We start from the raw sequence: 18,766 nt of genomic DNA, 5'->3' as shown, positions 1-18,766 counted from the left end.
TTATAATTTAGAAATAAAGGTACAAACTTCTCAGCAATCAAGTTTTGTATTGAAATTCGGTACACCGGTTGTTGAAGAGTTTGACATTCACTTATTATCAGTGTCCGATCGAAGACCGGTTTCTGGTCGAAGCTAACCGAAGCCGACGCCGAGGCCGAAGCCAAAGCCAAAGCCGAAGCTTCGGTTGGTCCTTACTTATGGTAGACACATTCATGCAGGTTTATGGTATTTGGAAGACTTGAAAAACGAGTAAGCAATTGTTTAGACAAGAGTAGAAATCTCTACCACTCATCCTAACCGCATAATATATTCGAATAAACGAAAAGTGATGCCTGCTTCATCGAGTAACCAGTGCAGTCGGAGGACTCTTCTTCTCTTTATGATAATCATCGTAGACTTCAACAATGCTGAATATAACAAATTGAAAATGGTCAACGTTGTGAGTATGCAAGATGATCAGCTTTAATTGAGTACCTTGTTGATAAAAGAAGTGCTCTGGATGTAAATTTTCATTTTCCGTATAAACTTATGCATTCAAATATTGACAATTTTAAAATACCTGAAGACGAACGCCCGTAATGAACATTGAAAACTTGTGCGTATGAATGTAATAATGCACATTCTTACATGTGTCTCAGACCTGAGCTAGACATCCGATGCAGTATCGTATGATGATATCATCATGTACCGAGTCTACGTCGCAAATGTTATGTGCATATCATCAAGCTTTTTCACAAGCAGATGATTCAATGACAAGCATTACGTTGAATTGCGTATAATTGCGGCAAACTAGTTATCTCTTTCAGATCTTCAGACATGGTGAAAGGTTGCCGACTGCAAATGAATACTACATAGCGTTTCCGAATACTTCTCACATCAACGTGACATATTCCCAGGAAGGCCTGGGCAGTCTGACTAACGTACGTCGGTGTGAACTATATGAAAATAGAGAGCATGAGGAGAAGCAGAAAGATCCAAGACTTTTATAATTGATATGTATGACGTCTCTGTTTTTAGACTGGAAAGCTGAACATGTACAATCTCGGTGTCTTCTTACGTCAAAGGTACAACAACTTTTTAGGCGATTATTACAATATTAACATGACAAGGATTCGATCCACGGAGTCTTACAGAACCTTTTTGTCTGCTCAACTGGTGAATGCTGGTCTATGGCCACCGGCCGTAATCCAACAGTGGAAAAAGGATCTCCTTTGGATTCCAGTTCCCTACGGTGATTATAAGTCTATTTACTCAAAGCTACTTGATGTACTCAATAACAATACAAATGTAACGCTTTTGCTGGTTTCAGAATACGTAAAGGTTGATGAAGACGCTCTGATGTTACCGTACCTCTGTCGCCGGTACAAGGATGAGTACAAGAAGGTATTGCAAAGTGAAGAGGTCCGAAAACTCGTGGAACCTCATCTAGAGTTCTTTGCGTATCTCAGCCGGTACAGTGGAGTCAACGTTACGACGCCGCAGCAAGTTTTTTTTCTTTATCACATGCTAAAAGCTCAGGTACTTGACACCACGTTCTCAAAGAAGCAATTTAACGCGTAGCCCGACTTGCTCAAAATCTACCTTAAATGTTACAGACAAGTTTGAACTTAACGCTTCCTTCATGGAGTACAAGCTACTTCCCGGACGGTCAAATGCGCGATGTAGTTATTCTAGCGTACGATATCATGAACTGGGGAGATCGTATAAAGAAGATATACGGTGGACCTCTTCTTCGCGAAATTTTGCAGAGCTGTAAATCTTCCATGAAGGGGGCATCGATTCCAAAAATGAAGTTGTACAGCGGCCATGAGAGCAATATCGTTAGCATCCTTAACACTCTCGGCCTCTGGAATCGTCAGATCCCTGACTACAGCTCCGCTGTAATATTCGAACTCTACTTGAACAATTCATCCAACGAATTTGGCATTCAAGTAAGAACTCGGTATTTAAATCATACGAAGCGCAAGAAATTTTTTATCAAGCAACTATTCATTTCTTATCCGTACAGATTCTCTACTACCGTGGCACAAGTGATGAAATTGTTCCACTCACTCTAACAGGGTGCACGCAAATTTGTCCAATCAACAATTTCACCAGTTTATTATCCAACGTGATGCCGGGTGATCTTGAGGAAGTTTGTCAAATGAACTTGCAGACTGAAGACAGTAAAAACTTATCCGAATCACTGCACACCACTTCTTCAATCGCTTTGCTGATAATATGCATTCTACTCAAGCCGATCTGAAGTAGATGCCAATTGAAACACTTCTTGTGATAGAGAACACGAAGAACTGATGATTCTTCTTGAAATAACTAACTGAAATATACTTATCGAGCAAAAATCCCTCCGATAATGACAAGTCAAGATAATAAATTCCGCAAAAGGACTGACTTTCAGAAAATTATGTTACGCAATCCTATGATCAGATGGCATTTTCACTGTTAATCAAACGTCTCGTGACCTTCCAATTGCTCTTCCAATCTAAGTAAGTTGAAATGAATATTCTGTTTCCCGTGGCATGCGTTAATCCTAGATTCGATAATTGGCTTTTCTTATTAGCCTCCGCAGTTAAACACGAAATGGATATTTGTCAATGAGAGATATTCATTTCAAACATCCGATGTGTACACAACACATATTCTACGTTAGTTGCAAGTGGGCTTCTCGGATGTGTTGATTACTGGATAAGCTAGATTACGTCGTTCCAGTATACGATGACTGAAGCGAAACCAAATTAAGGAACAAACATCTAAACCAATTTAAAAAAATTTGAACACCCACGCATCGTTAAATAAATCCAACACGATGCTCTGGTTAAGAAGTGGCTGGTGCTTCCCAGTCATAATTTCAAGTGTATCAGTAATTAACGCAAACGTTAATGCTGAATACCAAGAATCAAAGATGGTCCATTCAACAATTTCACCATTTTTTTATCGCATGTCATGTAAGATGTTGTCGACTTTTGCAGAATGAATAAGAAGACCATTTGCAGTCGCAGCTCGCGTTTGTATCTTTTACACACTTTGCTGGAATGGAGTTTGCGTAAGGTCATCTCCGTGAAGGTGACCCCATTACTGATTGTAGCAGCAGATGATATGCAGTCGAAGAAGGTGAAAACTGTTTTACGCTTGCTTAAAAGTATATTATACCCGAATTCTCATTGAATGCACGTTCGTATAAATTTATCATCGACTTTGATTATTTAATTTCAGTCTCAAACTTTGACCCATCGCCCGTGGATAAATTGTCGATCTTTGATTTGAGCAGAGAGAGACACTGCCAGGCCATAACTTTGACCAGAGGCCAATGTTGCGTAGTGGACACGACCAATTCCTCCAGTACTCTGGTCCAGTCTTTTTCTTGGTCCTCAACGACCTCCAGCTTCTTCAATCCCGTCAGGAAGATATCAGGCTCTTTCTCATTGACCCTCCAATGTCGCTTCCAAAGATTCGTCACCTCCGGAATCTTTTCAGAAGCACTCATTCTTTCATCGGCCAAGGAACCCAAAGCAACGGTTTTGTACTTTCTGAGGATTACGTCAAGCGAATGAAAAATAACGTAGGACTTATCGTGCAAATCCAGTGCACTCAGCACGTTTTCTTCAGAAATTTCAGTCACTACTAAAACGAGTTTCTTCAATTCCGAGATCAAGTAGCTTATCACCTGTGTGCAAACTGAAGATGCATTGCAGAGTTCAAGGATGATCAAACGATGGTGTTCCCAAATTGTCGTCTGCAATCGTAAACAAGCAAAGTAAGTTATTGACCCTGGGCGTCGAGGGACATAGAAACTATTATGAGTAATACCTTGTCGAGATGATCGCTGTGCAGCATCCTCGTCAGAATTTTCACGATTGTCTTTACAACTTCTCTCCTGCAAGAATTCAAGCCCTTTTCTTTATCAAGTAGTTCAACGATGCTCACGATGGCCTCAATCCCTTCCTTCTGCACAGACGCGTGCCAGCTTCGGAAACTCGAGACTATCTTCTCGTTAGCCAATACCTTTAGAATCGATCTCACAGATCTGACCAGCAGTTGATTACACTCCGAACTTCTGAGGACATAACTCAACGTCGCCGAAGACACGAAGAGTCGGGGTCGTTTTGAGTCTGGAGCAGAATCGGCGCGTTTTCTCTTGCGAAGCGATTTATCAATTTTTGTCGAACTAGGAACGTAATCGCTATCCGAAGTTCCCTTAAAAATCGGCCTCGAAGTTTTCAATTTTTCCAACCTTGTTGACTCGCCGTTGGTTATAATTTGATAGACGTTAGCGGAATCGGCGGAGTCTGGTTTCTCTGAATTGAAACCACTGTCAACCGTCGAGGAACTATCCATCCATTCCGAAACTGGGACAGCAGCTGTCGCTCGATCTGGTTTGCGATGTAAATTGGTCGCCACCGGGCTAACCGGTGGGCTTTCATCCGAGTCCGGTACAACAAAATCTTCTTGACTTTCTGCGGAAGTTTTGTACCCGATACAGAGTCGATTCTTGAGCTCCTGTAATTGTGCCCGTTGCTTTGTATCGGAAAAATCAACCCTGTCATAGGAATTTGTGTTCCGAGGCCGAGTTTGGCGTTCGTCCAAATTCAACGGCTTTCTAAAAGTCGCCGAAGAGCGAATTTCAGATGCTGCGAGGACAGGAGGACTGGTATCACTTGCTTGTTGGCTGAACCTAATCTTTTCGCTTAGTCTCCACAGATTCTTAAATACTTTGCTAAATTCGTCAGCTGGTACTCGCTGCAGTTTAGATAGGGTAGTTTTCAGCCAGATTATACCCTGAATGAAGTCAAAATTCACCTCCCACGACGGGTCCGGATCGTCGTCTCGTTTGCGATAGCAATATTGCGACTGAGAACTGCGGGCACTTCGACAGTCGGTAGAATTTTCGTTTTCACTGCGTTGCGAGTTCGCCGGTAATGACGATTTGTCAGATCTAGCGGAAAAGGATTTCGGGCTTTTTCCAGTATTTCCCCTGTTGTCACGGTCGTTCTCTTGATCTTCTCCGTCCAAGCCCGATTCTGTCCAGTCAGAATCTAGGTCTACATAATTTGCAGAAATATGCAACAAAAAACGAACAAGTCACACAGTGCAGGACAGTAGCCAATCCTTGACAGAACTTTCTTTTTGCATCTAAACAATTAATTGATACAATTCAGCTGGATTTAATTACCAACCCTTTTCATCGTCCTCTTCGAAAGATAAAATTTGTGCTTCCGGCGGCAAAGAGTCCCACAATTTGTTAAGTACGCATTCACGTAATTTCGTATTGTTCTCCTCCTGAATTCAATTCATAGGCAATTACAGATAAGTCAACAGACGTGAGCGCATTCAGATTAAAAATTATACAGTAATAAATAATCTCACGCCTTTCCGCCCTTCTCGTAATGTTCTCTCCGCCGCATGGCTGGTGATGATTTTCTCTTTCACAGTCGCACTTTTCTTCGGCGAATTAACCTCAGGGATCCGTCGTTCACTCTGCCTCCCTGCTCCAGCGTATTGCACTTCAAATAATTAACCCGCGGATATTTTGTGTATAAGTAGATAAAATGAAGAATTTTTAGAAAAAGATAAAACGTGCTTTCTGCTTTCGCCACCACTTGTGAACCAGCTCTATATCTCTGGACTATGTACAAGGATTTGAAAAATTTTCTGCGAAAAAATACTCTACAACTCTCTTACTAATTTGACTGCAAAATATTTCGGTGTGCAATTGCGAAAATAGCACAATAGTAGCTGCGGAAAACTTTTTCTGGTTGTACTAATTCCGACGATATCCACAAATTATTGAGGTCTTATTATTGCTACAGCCCAAACCAATCCCAAATCCAAACGTGGAAACAATCCTACGCCAAATTTCTAAAACAAACTCGACAAAACTAGACATCACTCAATTCCGGGACAATTCAATATGCAGCAATGAAACCCACTAATAGTAATTTTACAAAAATTTCCGTGCACTCACCGTGGTTAACGTTGTTCATTTTAAACAGGTAGAGTCAAAAAAAAATTTTACCACTTGCCCGACTTGATTCATGTAGAACAGAAGAACCAAAAAACGTTCACCGAGTTCGCTCATTCACAGTTATATTCAAACCGCTTCTGGGTTTCGATATATCGATCCTACGCGTCGTATCGATGTTCTATCGCAACTTCTCTGAGTCCAACTTCACGTGCTTTCGCTTCTCCTGCCGCTGGAGCCTTTAAGCGTAGACTTGCAGTAATTTACTCGCCGTAAACGAATAAAGTTGAACTAAATGGCCATGGACTCGTTACCATCGGGAAATTTGTCGGGCATTCAAAAGGACGAACTAATGGAGCAGGTCCAACAACAAATAGCCGTCGCCAACGCCCAGGAGCTGCTCACGGTAAAATTAAATAATTTTCTTTCGGCTTCGGATTCCAAGCAAGTTAACACGCTTCTTTTCAAACATATATACAGAAAATGACGGAAAAGTGCTTCAAGAAGTGCATCCAGAAGCCCGGAACGTCCCTTGACAGCTCCGAACAGGTAAATACGAAACCACACCGAACATAACCTAACCTCACTTCTGCATTTCATTGATTCAAGTAACCTAAAATACTAGAGCTCGCTCTCACACCACAAACCAACCTAACGCCTTGGTGTATCGTAAGAAATTCTAGTATCGAGGTATTGAACGCTGTGAACTAAGTTACGGTGGATCTTTCTAGCGTTGTATCGCCTGTATTCATACTTGGAAAAACAGTCTACAGATCGACGGGTTTGAAATGGAACTGTTTTTAAATCATTTCATTCATTGCATATTGAACTTTCTTTTTTTCAGAAATGCGTAGCAATGTGTATGGATCGATATATGGATGCTTGGAACTTGGTGTCTAAAGCGTACAGTAACAGGCTTCAGAGAGAACGCAACAGATTGTAACGATTATAGTTAGTTGATTTATCAATTGAATAAACAATTATTCTCTGTACGACGTCATATATAGTTCAATAGTGTGTACATACGTTAACTATTCAAGGGAGTAGAAAATTTACTGGAGACAAATACATAATAGCCCAACTAGAGCCGGCAGTAATTTAACCTCCGCCTCGTATTTGAAATATTTCTTTTATCAAGCCATCACGAATAACGACACTCGTTATTACGGCTCATAATTATTCCTGTTTCTTGTTAATTCACCTGGGTACCCAGCAATTAATGTATACGTAATTAATATGTGTAAATACATTTTTTATTTGGACTGTTGCAATTTCTAATTTTAAATTACCTTTACAGATTATATTATATTATTTTAGGAACAACGATAGTAGATAATTCACCAGGTTTACGTGATTAAATGTAGTGCGATTAGCAGTTCAGCTTTTACAGGCATACTGCTGATTTTACATACTGAAGATGCTCTGTCAGACTTCTTTCTGGCAGCCGGTATTAAACATTCAGAACTCTTCGTACCATTTTTTTTGCTCCAATTACTTTCTTGCCGTAGTTTCCACAATGGATAGTAAATTCTTTTCTGCCCCGTTCGACTCATAATTGCTCACAGTACATATTTCATTTTTTTTTACTGTGAGAAAACACATATAACAATGGTTTCGTAATTGTTATTATAGTTAAATTTTTACAATCCATTTGTTTTAGCTATTTGATATCATGCTTTTCCATTAGAAATTAGGAGTTTCAAAATAGTCTAACATATCTGTATACATATACATATAAAGAGGTATTATTACATGGCAAACAAGCGATGAAATTCAAATCCTTTTTCTTTGAACACTATATATATGTCGACAGCGTGCCGAAGTTTTGAGCTTCTCGTATTTTGAAAAAATTTAATATTCGCTTTTATTAAGCAATTAGAACATGCAAATTCAAAATATGAGGAAAAATATTTAATTTCGCCTAGTACAAATAAAATATGTTGGAGATTTTGTTACGTGAAGAATATTATGTTACAGGTTATGTTTCTTTTAGGTTTTCAAAACTTTGTACCGGTGATGTCACAAAAAGTGTAATAAAAACAAAAAACAAATAGGTATGGAATCATGAAATTGAAATGAAGTAGGAGAAAATAAGAAAAAAACAATTTGCAAAAGAGAACCTTTTTTATAAAATAAATAACAAATACATGAAAATCATTACATCGTAGTTCGTAAATCATAAATAAGTAACTTAAATGTCTTATAAAAAGGAAGAAAGAAAAGAAACCGTAATTCCACAATGTTTATTTGCATTAATTATTATTAATTTAATATTATTATTCGTACTCGCTAAAAGGCACGATATAGCTACCAATTTTTCAACGTGGTTACAATATGGTTACTTGTATATATGTATGTAAATGTAAAAATACCATTGGATATAGTTTTAATACTTGATCTGTTGAAATTTAGTCTATAAATTGCTAGTAACAAATAACGCATTCATCAACAACTATAATATTAAACGTATTATTTTTTCAATGACCAACCGAATCATTTATATATGAATAACTGGTATGCAATCGAACGATAAAAATTATACGGTGTATAAATATGTCTCCATCCGTTTTTTTGATTATATTCAAGATTGTTTGTTTTTTTATCCTCTTTTTTTGTACGGGCTGCAGCCGCTGCCTAGTTATGATTAACAAAAATAGACGATTTTAAAACTCTGTAATGTAATTACGGATAGTTCTAGTTGATGCTGAGAAAAATACATGTGCAATATAATTTTCAGTGCCATAGCATACGCGCGTTAGATTAGTGTTACCATATTTGAGATACAAACTTACAAACTAGGGTATTTTCTGAAAAATATCGGTTGAATAGTCTCGACCCCCTATTTCTAGCCAATTAAAATATAAGAATAATAATCCTAATAAGAATGGAATGTGTCTATTGCCCTAAGTTCTATGAGATGTGGGAATGTTACACGCAGTCCTGAAATTTTCTTTGTTTCATTTCTTTTTTATAAATTATCTACAGAGATTAGAAAGCACAATGTAACCACGTTGATTGGTCGGGAACACACCTGTTTTTCTTCTTTTTTTTTTTGTTATTTTTTAAATGTATTTTCTATGGCAAAAGGTTGATTCAAACGGAAAGAATTCTCTTGAAATTAGTTTACGCCAATACCTATATTGTTAGGTAATAATCCGCGCGTTGAAATTTACTCCAGAGAAATACCGTTCGAAACAGCCTTGAAGCAGTGTGTTATGTTATATTGTATATTTTTACCGGTCACGGCATATATTCTCTTCTAAAAACAGGAAAACACTGATTTCCAGAAAAGGATCTCTCCTGCTCCTCAAGTATACAGTTTGATCCACCTTGAATTGTACTTAGTTATTGCATCTTGGCATGGGTATTAACGTATTCCCACCCCAGCTATTTTGATACTTTTTCATAGTTATTGGATTGCCACAAAATCATTACTTTTGCTAAAAAATTATTCCTTTCGTTTTCTATTTTGTTTTGAACATTTTTTCTGTTTACCTGAATGTTTTAAAATACCTTGCGAAATAAAATATGCAAGTTAATACGTATATAGTAAGCACCCCCACTAACGTTCGCACAAATTATTCACATTTTCAAAAACACACTTAGCACCACATTATCTTTGAAAATGTTCTAGCGGATTTTTTAGGCAATCCATGATCAGACGGATAATTTGTTCAGATATCGTTTAAAGATATCATTATCAGTAACTTTAGTTAAATGAGGTAATTCACAATATTCAGTCACAAAGAGATAAAAATACGGAGAAAAAGTCATCGAAGATGATAAGAAAAAAAAAAAAAATTACCTACTAAATCGATTAAAAAAAACTTTTCTTCCTGGCTAAACGTAACCAAAATTATTCAAAAGTAGCGATCCGTAAATTTTATATCATTTAAAAATATTCGTGTAGGTATCCTAAACACTATGTTTATAAATTAATTAGTTAGAATAATAGTAATACTATAGCGCTCACGACAGAATACTGGACAAGGAAGATATAGATGAGAGCATAAAAAACTTGCACATAAATTAGTAGCAAGAAGTTTAATTACTCATTCAACGAATATTGTTGAATTCAGTAAAACTCGATAATTATTTACACGTTTTGATTTCTTTTTTGTCCAACGTTCTGCTGCGCGATCTACAAAGTATTGAGCCACACCCGACAATGTCTTGCTTACTGATATTAATAAGACAAGATTTGCCAAGATTAAAAAGAAAATGCAATATGTTCAAGATCACACATCCTGGATATAATCTGTGACGACGTCCACTGTTATATTTGATATAGACTTTGCTGCAGGAACATTCTCTAGCTGAAAGATAAATGCACATACTGACAGCAAACAAACGATGATTTCCTAGCGTTTTTCGCTTGTATGTACCTAAACTGCATTCTAATTTAAACAAGTGACCAACTGAAAGACTTAATTATTACTCACGCAAGACGTGCTGCTGAGAATTTCGTCAATCCCTTCGATCTCTTCGCTTATGTCGTCACTTCTTACACTCTGGGGTCTTTCCTCTTTTTTGTACCGGGATTTGTTCGGGCTCTCGCATTTGTCAGGGCTTTTAGAAGGGCTTTGCTCGTTCGCACTGCCAGATGCAGATGAGATAAAATCTTCTTCATAGTTATCAATTCCTTCTGAAGCTATGAAAGAAATTAAAAACAAAGCATTAACCAAGAGTCATCATCATACGCTGACTCTTTAAATCTAAAAAAAAAATGTTGGATAAAAACTTACCAAGCCCAATGTCCATGAGTTCTTTAAGATCGTTGATGTCTGTCTTCTTAGTATTAAAGGATGGCAAATCACTAAATATGGATGTGACTTTTGTGGTGAGTGGAGGTAAGTCGCCTAACAGTGAAGATTCGCTTTTGTGATTTGCACCAACTTTTTCCTTCTTACCGTCAATAATAATCTCGTCAAAGAACATGGTTTTTCCTAAACTCTTATCTGTAATGATTTTCTTATTTTGTACATTATTTGCGTTATGCAACTCTGTATTATTTATGCCTTTTTGCTTGTTGGCGTCTTTTTCATTTTGATTTGGTTGTACTTCGTCTATAATAGTTTCGTCAAACTTAATTAATGGCTCGGTTTTATTCAATGACTGCTTCTCGCTTTCAACATTTACATTAACGGCATCTAAATTCATAGAAAACTTGCTGAAGCGTACGTCGTTGTTCTCTTTGTTACCATCGACTCTGTGAGTATCAGTTACATCTTCTAAATTGGTGTTATCATTTTTCCTGAGTGAATTATTTTTCTGAAGCTCGCAGCTAGATGTGTCTATTAGAACATTATTGAACGTTTGATTATTAGTGATGGTTTTTTTCTTGTCAGTTATCGTCACATTTATTGGAACTTTTAAAGCAGCTTCTGACATGCTTTCCAATTTTTCTGACGAGTCGTTATTATCATTTGATAGAGACACAGAATCTTTGTGTAAAATTTTCGGTGTCATTTCGTCGTATGTCTCATTACACATGTTACTAGAAATATTATGCATTTTTGTTGCCATATTTCCATTGCCGTCATCTTCGTTCTGAAAATTCAACAAAGGCTTAATTTGGAGTAAATACAAGATGAAAATTACAAGTACCAGTCAAATTCTCAGCTACCTGCTTTTCTGAATTATTGAACGATCGACGTGCGTGGGTCCTCAAAATTTCCCCAAGCAGCGGCTCGCTTGAAACTATGCCAAGTTCTTCGCACAGCTTGCTTCTACCTGCATAGTTGTATTCCTTACCGGCGTACGTCTCAGGGTCATAAACAGATATCGTATAATCAAGACCGAAATATTCCAGAAATTCTCTGACCAATGAGAACAGCAATCTTCCCTCAGAATTTGCCAGGTACTGTTTTACAGTTTTGTTAAGCAGCGGCTTCGTGTTCTGAAAACAATGGAACATAATATGAAAAATAATTGTATCGTGGTACATGCATAGACGTTCAACTAGGAAATATCAAGTTTTTTTATCCTCTCTTTTTTAAACTCGCATCCATTTCTTAAAATATCCGGATTCATGTGCCAAAGAACACAAAAGCTTTGAGAGAGCAGACTGTAAACAGGAAACAGGTTTTTTTTCCTTTCGTTCCCTCTTACCACTTCTCGTTCTGTCTCTCTCTTTCTCGCGGTCTAGCTCTTGCTTTCTCTCTCTCTCTATCTCTCCATTATTTTATTGCCGGACGTAATAATAACTCACCATCACAGATTCTTGTTCCTCGAGGGCTAAAAAGACGCTCGCTCTAAGCTCTGCCTGAAACGACGGCATAATTATTGCATAAATTTGGAACAAAATTGTTGTCACTAAATTATTTTTCGGTCTACACGCGTGTATAACCTAAAAAAAAAATGTGTACTTCCGATCTTTCCTCCGCTGTATATTCGTTCTTCTTCCTAGAAGTTGTTGTTCTAAAATTGATTTATTATGAATAACTTACTCGCACTTTGGCCAGCACCCCATTATTTTCTAACGTTTGGGCCACGAGATCACGGAGCTCGGTATCCTCCTCGATGGAAATATTTCCGTCTGTCATTATTGTTTTTTAAATTAAAAAAAAATACTAATGCAAATACTCAAAAAATGTAAATATTTACGCTTTCCATCGCGTGCTTTTCTTTTCGCGGATCTGACCCGAATCCATCGTTCCCTTCGTTCATTGCCAACGCCGTTTCAATCGTTTTTTTTTTCCTCCTTTTGTTACTACGCCTGGTTCTATTCCATGCTTCGTACTTTCAAACTCGCTTTCCTGAATAACGCGCTCGAAACTCAAATAAACATACAAGTCGTTACAAGTGTAGCAAAAATTAGCTTCCTTCAACCATGAGTGTATTTTTGTAATATATCTCGTCAAAGGAAAACGTTTTGTTAGAATTATACGTGGGTATATGTAAACAGAAACGCAATATATTGCGGGCAAACATATCCAAGGGTTGAAAATAAAAACATCTATTTAAGAATTTTGTACAAGAAATAGCTTTATTGTAACGCCTTGTCAAAATCAAAGTTTGAATAGCACCAAAATTCATTCGCTAGATTATTCTTGTGGCGCGGTTCGAAACTGCATTTTTTTACGCCCAAAAGTCTTGATGCTAATTCGCTCATTATTGCACCTGTACACAGTAAAAATAATGCTAAAAATTAATTCATTGACATATTATATTCAAACTAATCTTGCATAACATTAATTCTATGATTTCCATCTTTTCTGGACAACAAATAAATTTCGCAACATTGTACATCTGTATCATGAGATTATTTACCTGTGCAGAGTACGATATTTTTCTTAGATAAGAACTTGATCGTTACCGCCGTTTTTGTTAGACATTCTTCCGAAAGAAAGGGTGGATCCGCAAGCACGAGATCAAAGTCACCTGCCAATTCTCTGGGAATTTCTAAAGGAGATTTATAGTCGTACGGAATAAAATCTGAGCCGAAAACAGCGAATCGCTGATCGTACTCGAACAATGTAACTGAAATGGAAAATAAAACACTTTGAAGATAATAAGTTGTACATTAGAAAATAAAAGTAACAATGAAAATAATTATTGCTGAATAAATATACCTTGTCTGCCGTCGGAATCTTTCTTCATTTTGTTATAAAGCGTCGGACAAGAGATGAGGGCAATTTTTCCGGTTTTTTCAGTTGAATGAATGACGCCTTTAACAAAACTATTGACCGTCTCGTCGTCGTACCAAAATTGACTGAGTTGCTGAAATTGGTGCCATATCTTTATATTTTCAAGGCTTTAAATCGACATAAATTGACATAATATTCTAAATTTGAAGCAACCGCCGATGTCAATCAACTTATATTGTTTGAAATTCGACGCGTTAAAGTTACGTCCAGGTTTACCAACGTACCCAATTTTCATCAAACGTGATGTGCGTTGATTCATTTTCACCGTGAATACTCTTCAACATATTTTCTTGCGCTTCTTTCTCTTTGTAGAACTCTTGAAGAGCGGCAAGCGAGGCCGACGATAACTGCGGCATCTCGTCGTCGCTATCTGACATTTTCGTTCGAATTTATTGTACCCAGAATAAGGAACGCGTAGGATCGACCAATCTCGTGCTTCCGTGTGTAAATTATTCAGTCTTAGATTGGTATAACTGCGAGAAGCACCTTGGCGGTGATCTCGAATAAACTTTAAATAATGGAATACACACATAGGCTATCATAAATTAGTTATTTATTTATTTAAGCATATAAACTCACAGTTTAATACACTAATTGTGAGCATTTTTACTCATATTACAACTGTAATATTTTTATTTTCTTCACTCATTTTTCGCATCCTCTGATATGATTCTCTCACGCCTTGTATAGTGTGTTAGTATGTACAATACAATGTTCAAACTCGTTTGAACGCTATAATAATATACTATTGATATATCTTTACACAGAATACACATAACACTTCCCTGTACAACGCTCTACCTATACCGTTTCCTAGGCACGTTCATCCAATTTCACTTTATACCATATACAAGCCTTTAAACTAAGTTATTTTACTGTGAAGAAATCAAGCTGTGTCCATGATAGTTATTTGCATTTCACCAGTTCAATTTCACCAGTTCAACGTAATCTCAAAATAGTCCGTACTTCTTTTTCTTTTTTTATCGATAAGATTTCATATTGTTTGCTGGTACTTTTACGAGTTAAATAATTCAACTTACTTTGAGAATATTACATTACATTATTGTTTCACCTCCGTGACATTTGGTCCCAACCTCACACTAAGGTCTCTGTATAAGTGTTTTAATAACCGAGAATGAAAACTAATACGTATAGTAAACAAATGAAACCAAAGTGCCTGCATTTTAGTGAAGACCGTTCAATTTTAGACATTAATGGCAGTTTAATAGTGGTGAGTTTGAATTGTACTTTATGCGTAATGTAGTACAGTACGATCTTCTTCGAAGACCATGGATCCATTTACACCAATTCAAGTGCATACTGTGGTCTTGAATTCTTTCGATCTGCAATTTTTATAAAACGAACCGCTAATACACCCATCTATTTCTCGATCTATCTTTTGTATACTGCTAACTAGCAGTTTTTTCTTTCAACTTTATACAACAAACTAATTGTTTCTTCTCACATCAACGATTACAACATATTTCGGTATGGCAGACCTGAATTAATAACTGTTTGTCTATCTAATGACTTATTGTATTATTACTTGTCGAATAATATTCGCATCATTATTATAAATGTTATTATTATTTATCAATATACACCTAATATCTTGAAATTCAGGATTTATTCCAAATTAAAACCTAGAGTATGGAAATCGAAATGTTTGTTGAAAAACTAAATGTCAATTCATTATTTAAATTAAACGAAGATCAAATTTATTACCGTGGTTTATAAATTTTTCCGGCAATTTGAAGCTGTCCAGATATTTCAACGCGCTACTTTTAGTTGCTCAAATTTCACATTACTTTCTACATGTATATATTTATACGTAACTAGTATTGTTATTTGCATAAGCGTCAATGATTTGAATCTATTACAGTATAATACGGTTATCAAATACGCGATTACAGTTTGCCTCATGAATTTCCTCATACTTCATATGGCAGAGCATGAAGTGTGTAAAACATCTTATCGCGATTTTCATGTTTTTGCGCGAAATCAGCATAGACTTTTACCATTATTCACTGACATTGCGGTTAGTCATATATCTGTAAATACAGTGTGTATCGTACATACCTATATCTTTGTATAAATATGCTAGATCTCTTATAACGCAATCGCGTACTTTGTTATAGTTTTAAATTTCTATAAAACTACAGCTTAACGTAATAAATTTTATGAAAACGTGCAACAGAATATAAAATTCAAGCAGTGCAACGAGCGCATAGTATTTATGTAGTTATGTTATAAGTTCCCCGCTTCTACGATAATTTGGTTGTCCTACTTCAGAATACCAAGCCTTCCCTCTTCCGCGTAACAGCTCTAAATAATTTTAAAGGTTTTCTCCTTCATTTTCTCTTCTTTCAAAAAAGATGAATATCAACTTTCATTTAAAACTCATTTACCCCACACCCCATATAATATTCAAATCAGTTTCTTCAATGTCCATATTCTACTTATATTTTTTTACAATTTCGCGTTTGTAATAGCAAATGCTACGCCAACATTGTTTTCTAAATTGATTGTGATTAAAAAAGCAAAAAAGTGCGTAACGAAACATATGATGGATTAATCAATGATATCTGCACATGTGAATGCTGGAAGTTGCATCAATTTGTGCTATTGTCTGTGAATAAAAAATGTCAGGATAAGTTATGCGCCATAAGCTCGTAACCGTGTAAAAGCACATTTAAAACATGTTTATTGAGTTCCAAAAACAGCTTCATGAAGCCATATTTGAATATAGTACCAGCTAAATGTTGGCTGTGATATCATATCAGCCACTAAACAACATGACAATGACACAACTTCCGCAATCACTGACTCTTCCATTTGCGGCATATGCTTTTTCCTGAAGTTTTTTATTCGCAGACTCAAATGGATGTATACGTCAATTATCATTTCTCTTTTAATGTAATGTGCAATTTACAAACTGACCCAAGCGTATCGTCGTTTCTTTTTATGATTTTTCCATAATCTATCAGCTACTACTAGTCCAGTCACCAGTCTCTTTTAGTGCCCGATCTGTCAGTCTCTCAATCTCTGTTAGCAATTGCTCAGTCTCTACGTCTACACACACCATATCTGCTTCCACTGGATCCCATTCCAAGCTGTTTGGCGTCGATACTCTGGACCAAGGTGAAGCAGTCAGACTAGAAGGTTGACTGTTGTTTACAGACGGAAAGGAAAGAGAGTTATCTGTATTGTCTGCATTGATATCGCTTCGTGGAGATATTGGCAAACCTGGAAAGATTAGTTTATCAATTAATTGCGTGTTAATTGCTTATATTTTCTAACCTACCTTCATGCTCCCATTCAAGGTCTAAGGATGAAGCAGGAGTTGGCACGTAGCCGTGTTTCATCAAATTTCTAGCATCCAAAGTTTGAAGTGATACATCCAAGCCAGAACTGGATAGAAAAATGGTTGATATTAAATCATTGATGCTGGAATTTGAAGTAGTATTTACTTCACTCTGATTATGCTGTATACCTGACTGATGCGGTACTTCTGGAGTTCAACCTAACATACTTGCTACCGCCCATGGGCCACCCACCGTCCTCGGCAAGTTCCAAAGAAATCGGGACACCGCGCCTCTTCTAAAACATTGTTTTCAAATTTTGTCTGCCTATTGCTTGTGGAAAAGAAATTCCTGCTTTTTAATACGCAATTAGAAGAGAAGTTTTCATTCAACTAAAATAATCACTGTGTCTTTGATTGAATGACTACAAATGGGTCGTGAGAGAATAGAAAAAGTTTACCTTGAAACGTTTCAATGAAAGAAACGATAACAAACTGTCCGGCAAGCGTACAAAAAGTAAAACAACATACAAAATTACAATTTAAAACATACCAAGTAATACTTTAATAAATCAATTAAGTACAATGCATAGAATGTTTTATATTTTGCTCGCTCACTTTTTCCGTCTCTCACAAGACATCATACGCTCGTCCCGATCGCTCTGTTGACAGAACTGCAAATTGGTAAAATTTAATTTAGAAAATAAAAGGCAAATTCTGTGAATCGTCAAAATATTATTGTAACGTAAAGATTATTAAGTACCTCTGTACGTTCGTCCTCTTGAAAGCACATGCTCGAATGTCGGCGATATGATCTACAATTGGAACCATAAAGATTTCTGATTATTGTTGATGCTTCGCAGCAGAAGGTATGTTTATTTTTCGTTTCGGTGTGGCAAAGAGGTATAAAAAAAACATCCTTGTCATTATAGCGTTACATGAAATGTGCGACTCTCGTAGTTTCAGGAAATATTTTTCCTTCGTTTCATGATTCGTTACGCATAGTGATAAGTTTGTATTTTTTCGATCATTGTCTAAAAAATTTTCGCTAAATAAAAATGTTCTACCGAATGAAGTTTGGGAAAATTCTAACCTGTACGTCGACGGATCGGTGACAGTGGCAAAACAACGGCCGAGGCAGTTCCCCATGACCCGTTGTCTTGCGGGCAATTTTCTTTCATTTATTAGTCAGGTGTTTGAATTAGTCATGCTTTTTCATTGCTCGCGTCTCCGATCGCTTCAAACTTATTACGACTCAACATATTTCCAATACTGCGCCAATCCGACGACCCCATCTACCGAACCCGAAACTATTGTCTGCTTGTGTGTGCTGACCCGTTTGGCGGTCAAGTTTGATGCTTCGACCCAACAGAGATCATTCTAGGGATCATTCCCGCAATACTCTAGCAATAACATATTTCTTTTATACATCTATGTAAATATTTCCATAAAAAAGCTGTAGATAATTTTAGTTTCGACGCGTATGATTCAGTAGTTCTGAAAAAAACATTTAATAATGTGTTCAAAGACATGGAGCTGTTGAAAGTTTTGGTAGAATTTTAAATAATTGAATGAACTGAATTACAACCTATAATATCACTGAGTCTTCAGTCAACGCTAACAGACATCAGCGAGCCTAACAGATATTGTTAGAAAGGGTGAATTTGTTCGCGTTTCACAAATTACAGGTTTCATCAACGAAAAATTTTCAATATTTTTCGTGATGGTATTTATTACCTCGCCTAACCTGAACCAATACGAAATAAACGTATGAAAAAAGCAAAAAGACTTGCGGCAGTTCGGCAAGCGTACAACTCCTTTCAACGCCGCGCGTAACGCCACGAACGCGGCTTGTAC

The 18,766-nt window shown here is 36.8% G+C and overlaps 6 protein-coding genes across 9 annotated transcripts; 2 read left to right on the top strand and 4 right to left on the bottom strand.

The window, feature by feature from the left end:
• The first annotated feature begins 123 nt into the window (after positions 1-123).
• Positions 124-2,402, top strand: LOC124187090 (venom acid phosphatase Acph-1-like). Its single transcript, XM_046579346.1, has 6 exons — positions 124-439; positions 807-920; positions 1,018-1,231; positions 1,310-1,518; positions 1,596-1,931; positions 2,009-2,402. The coding sequence occupies exons 1-6, from the start codon at positions 329-331 to the stop codon at positions 2,243-2,245; spliced, it is 1,221 nt and encodes a 406-aa protein (XP_046435302.1). The 5' UTR covers positions 124-328; the 3' UTR covers positions 2,246-2,402.
• Positions 2,403-3,023: 621 nt separating this feature from the next.
• On the bottom strand, positions 3,024-4,023 carry LOC124187158. The gene is made up of 2 exons (XM_046579467.1): positions 3,808-4,023; positions 3,024-3,733 (listed from the first exon to the last, which is right to left on the bottom strand). The coding sequence occupies exons 1-2, from the start codon at positions 3,832-3,834 to the stop codon at positions 3,200-3,202; spliced, it is 561 nt and encodes a 186-aa protein (XP_046435423.1). The 5' UTR covers positions 3,835-4,023; the 3' UTR covers positions 3,024-3,199.
• Positions 4,024-6,116: 2,093 nt separating this feature from the next.
• Positions 6,117-7,226, top strand: LOC124187164 (mitochondrial import inner membrane translocase subunit Tim13). Its single transcript, XM_046579481.1, has 3 exons — positions 6,117-6,365; positions 6,440-6,508; positions 6,804-7,226. Exons 1-3 carry the CDS (start codon positions 6,255-6,257, stop codon positions 6,900-6,902), a joined length of 279 nt encoding a protein of 92 aa, XP_046435437.1. The 5' UTR covers positions 6,117-6,254; the 3' UTR covers positions 6,903-7,226.
• A 1,078-nt stretch (positions 7,227-8,304) lies between these two features.
• On the bottom strand, positions 8,305-12,618 carry LOC124187012 (centrosomal protein 43-like). Of its 3 annotated transcripts, none has more exons than XM_046579253.1 (6): positions 12,409-12,618; positions 12,171-12,224; positions 11,586-11,858; positions 10,705-11,527; positions 10,402-10,610; positions 8,305-10,275 (listed from the first exon to the last, which is right to left on the bottom strand). In XM_046579253.1, the coding sequence occupies exons 1-6, from the start codon at positions 12,502-12,504 to the stop codon at positions 10,198-10,200; spliced, it is 1,533 nt and encodes a 510-aa protein (XP_046435209.1). In that variant the 5' UTR covers positions 12,505-12,618; the 3' UTR covers positions 8,305-10,197. The 3 variants fall into 3 exon arrangements, with proteins under 3 accessions (XP_046435209.1, XP_046435216.1, XP_046435221.1); XM_046579260.1 differs by having other exon boundaries at positions 10,705-11,509; positions 12,409-12,616; XM_046579265.1 differs by lacking the exon at positions 12,171-12,224.
• A 310-nt stretch (positions 12,619-12,928) lies between these two features.
• LOC124187154 (EEF1A lysine methyltransferase 1) lies at positions 12,929-14,051 on the bottom strand. Its single transcript, XM_046579457.1, has 4 exons — positions 13,833-14,051; positions 13,534-13,681; positions 13,232-13,441; positions 12,929-13,081 (listed from the first exon to the last, which is right to left on the bottom strand). The coding sequence occupies exons 1-4, from the start codon at positions 13,983-13,985 to the stop codon at positions 12,948-12,950; spliced, it is 645 nt and encodes a 214-aa protein (XP_046435413.1). The 5' UTR covers positions 13,986-14,051; the 3' UTR covers positions 12,929-12,947.
• A 96-nt stretch (positions 14,052-14,147) lies between these two features.
• Positions 14,148-18,749, bottom strand: LOC124187140. Of its 2 annotated transcripts, none has more exons than XM_046579431.1 (7): positions 18,647-18,749; positions 17,673-17,724; positions 17,528-17,583; positions 17,371-17,404; positions 17,102-17,208; positions 16,913-17,019; positions 14,148-16,854 (listed from the first exon to the last, which is right to left on the bottom strand). In XM_046579431.1, exons 2-7 carry the CDS (start codon positions 17,700-17,702, stop codon positions 16,592-16,594), a joined length of 597 nt encoding a protein of 198 aa, XP_046435387.1. In that variant the 5' UTR covers positions 17,703-17,724; positions 18,647-18,749; the 3' UTR covers positions 14,148-16,591. The 2 variants fall into 2 exon arrangements, with proteins under 2 accessions (XP_046435387.1, XP_046435377.1); XM_046579421.1 differs by lacking the exon at positions 18,647-18,749 and adding an exon at positions 18,003-18,626.
• Positions 18,750-18,766: the final 17 nt, after the last annotated feature.

Source organism: Neodiprion fabricii, chromosome 1 (assembly GCF_021155785.1).
Source record: "Neodiprion fabricii isolate iyNeoFabr1 chromosome 1, iyNeoFabr1.1, whole genome shotgun sequence".
Classification (NCBI taxonomy): domain Eukaryota; kingdom Metazoa; phylum Arthropoda; class Insecta; order Hymenoptera; family Diprionidae; genus Neodiprion; species Neodiprion fabricii.
Note: the sequence above shows the minus strand (reverse complement) of the source record. Positions and strands in the feature narration are given on the sequence as shown.

Coding starts and splice junctions, on each gene's coding strand:
- LOC124187164 (XM_046579481.1), top strand. CDS start 6,255: ATGGCCATGGACTCGTTACCATCGGGAAATTTGTCGGGCATTCAAAAG. Junction 6,366..6,439: donor ACGCCCAGGAGCTGCTCACG/GTAAAATTAAAT, acceptor ACATATATACAG/AAAATGACGGAAAAGTGCTT. Junction 6,509..6,803: donor CCCTTGACAGCTCCGAACAG/GTAAATACGAAA, acceptor TCTTTTTTTCAG/AAATGCGTAGCAATGTGTAT.
- LOC124187158 (XM_046579467.1), bottom strand. CDS start 3,834: ATGCTGCACAGCGATCATCTCGACAAG. Junction 3,734..3,807: donor ACAGCGATCATCTCGACAAG/GTATTACTCATA, acceptor TTACGATTGCAG/ACGACAATTTGGGAACACCA.
- LOC124187140 (XM_046579421.1), bottom strand. CDS start 18,058: ATGGGGAACTGCCTCGGCCGTTGTTTTGCCACTGTCACCGATCCGTCG. Junction 17,584..17,672: donor AAGAGGACGAACGTACAGAG/GTACTTAATAAT, acceptor ACCAATTTGCAG/TTCTGTCAACAGAGCGATCG. Junction 17,020..17,101: donor AGAAGTACCGCATCAGTCAG/GTATACAGCATA, acceptor TTTTCTATCCAG/TTCTGGCTTGGATGTATCAC.
- LOC124187012 (XM_046579253.1), bottom strand. CDS start 12,504: ATGACAGACGGAAATATTTCCATCGAGGAGGATACCGAGCTCCGTGAT. Junction 12,225..12,408: donor GGGTGCTGGCCAAAGTGCGA/GTAAGTTATTCA, acceptor CCGTCGTTTCAG/GCAGAGCTTAGAGCGAGCGT. Junction 10,611..10,704: donor ACTCATGGACATTGGGCTTG/GTAAGTTTTTAT, acceptor TTTCTTTCATAG/CTTCAGAAGGAATTGATAAC.
- LOC124187090 (XM_046579346.1), top strand. CDS start 329: ATGCCTGCTTCATCGAGTAACCAGTGCAGTCGGAGGACTCTTCTTCTC. Junction 1,232..1,309: donor TTGGATTCCAGTTCCCTACG/GTGATTATAAGT, acceptor TGCTGGTTTCAG/AATACGTAAAGGTTGATGAA. Junction 1,932..2,008: donor CCAACGAATTTGGCATTCAA/GTAAGAACTCGG, acceptor TTATCCGTACAG/ATTCTCTACTACCGTGGCAC.
- LOC124187154 (XM_046579457.1), bottom strand. CDS start 13,985: ATGTCAGATAGCGACGACGAGATGCCGCAGTTATCGTCGGCCTCGCTT. Junction 13,682..13,832: donor TCACGTTTGATGAAAATTGG/GTACGTTGGTAA, acceptor CACCAATTTCAG/CAACTCAGTCAATTTTGGTA. Junction 13,442..13,533: donor AGATTCCGACGGCAGACAAG/GTATATTTATTC, acceptor TTTCCATTTCAG/TTACATTGTTCGAGTACGAT.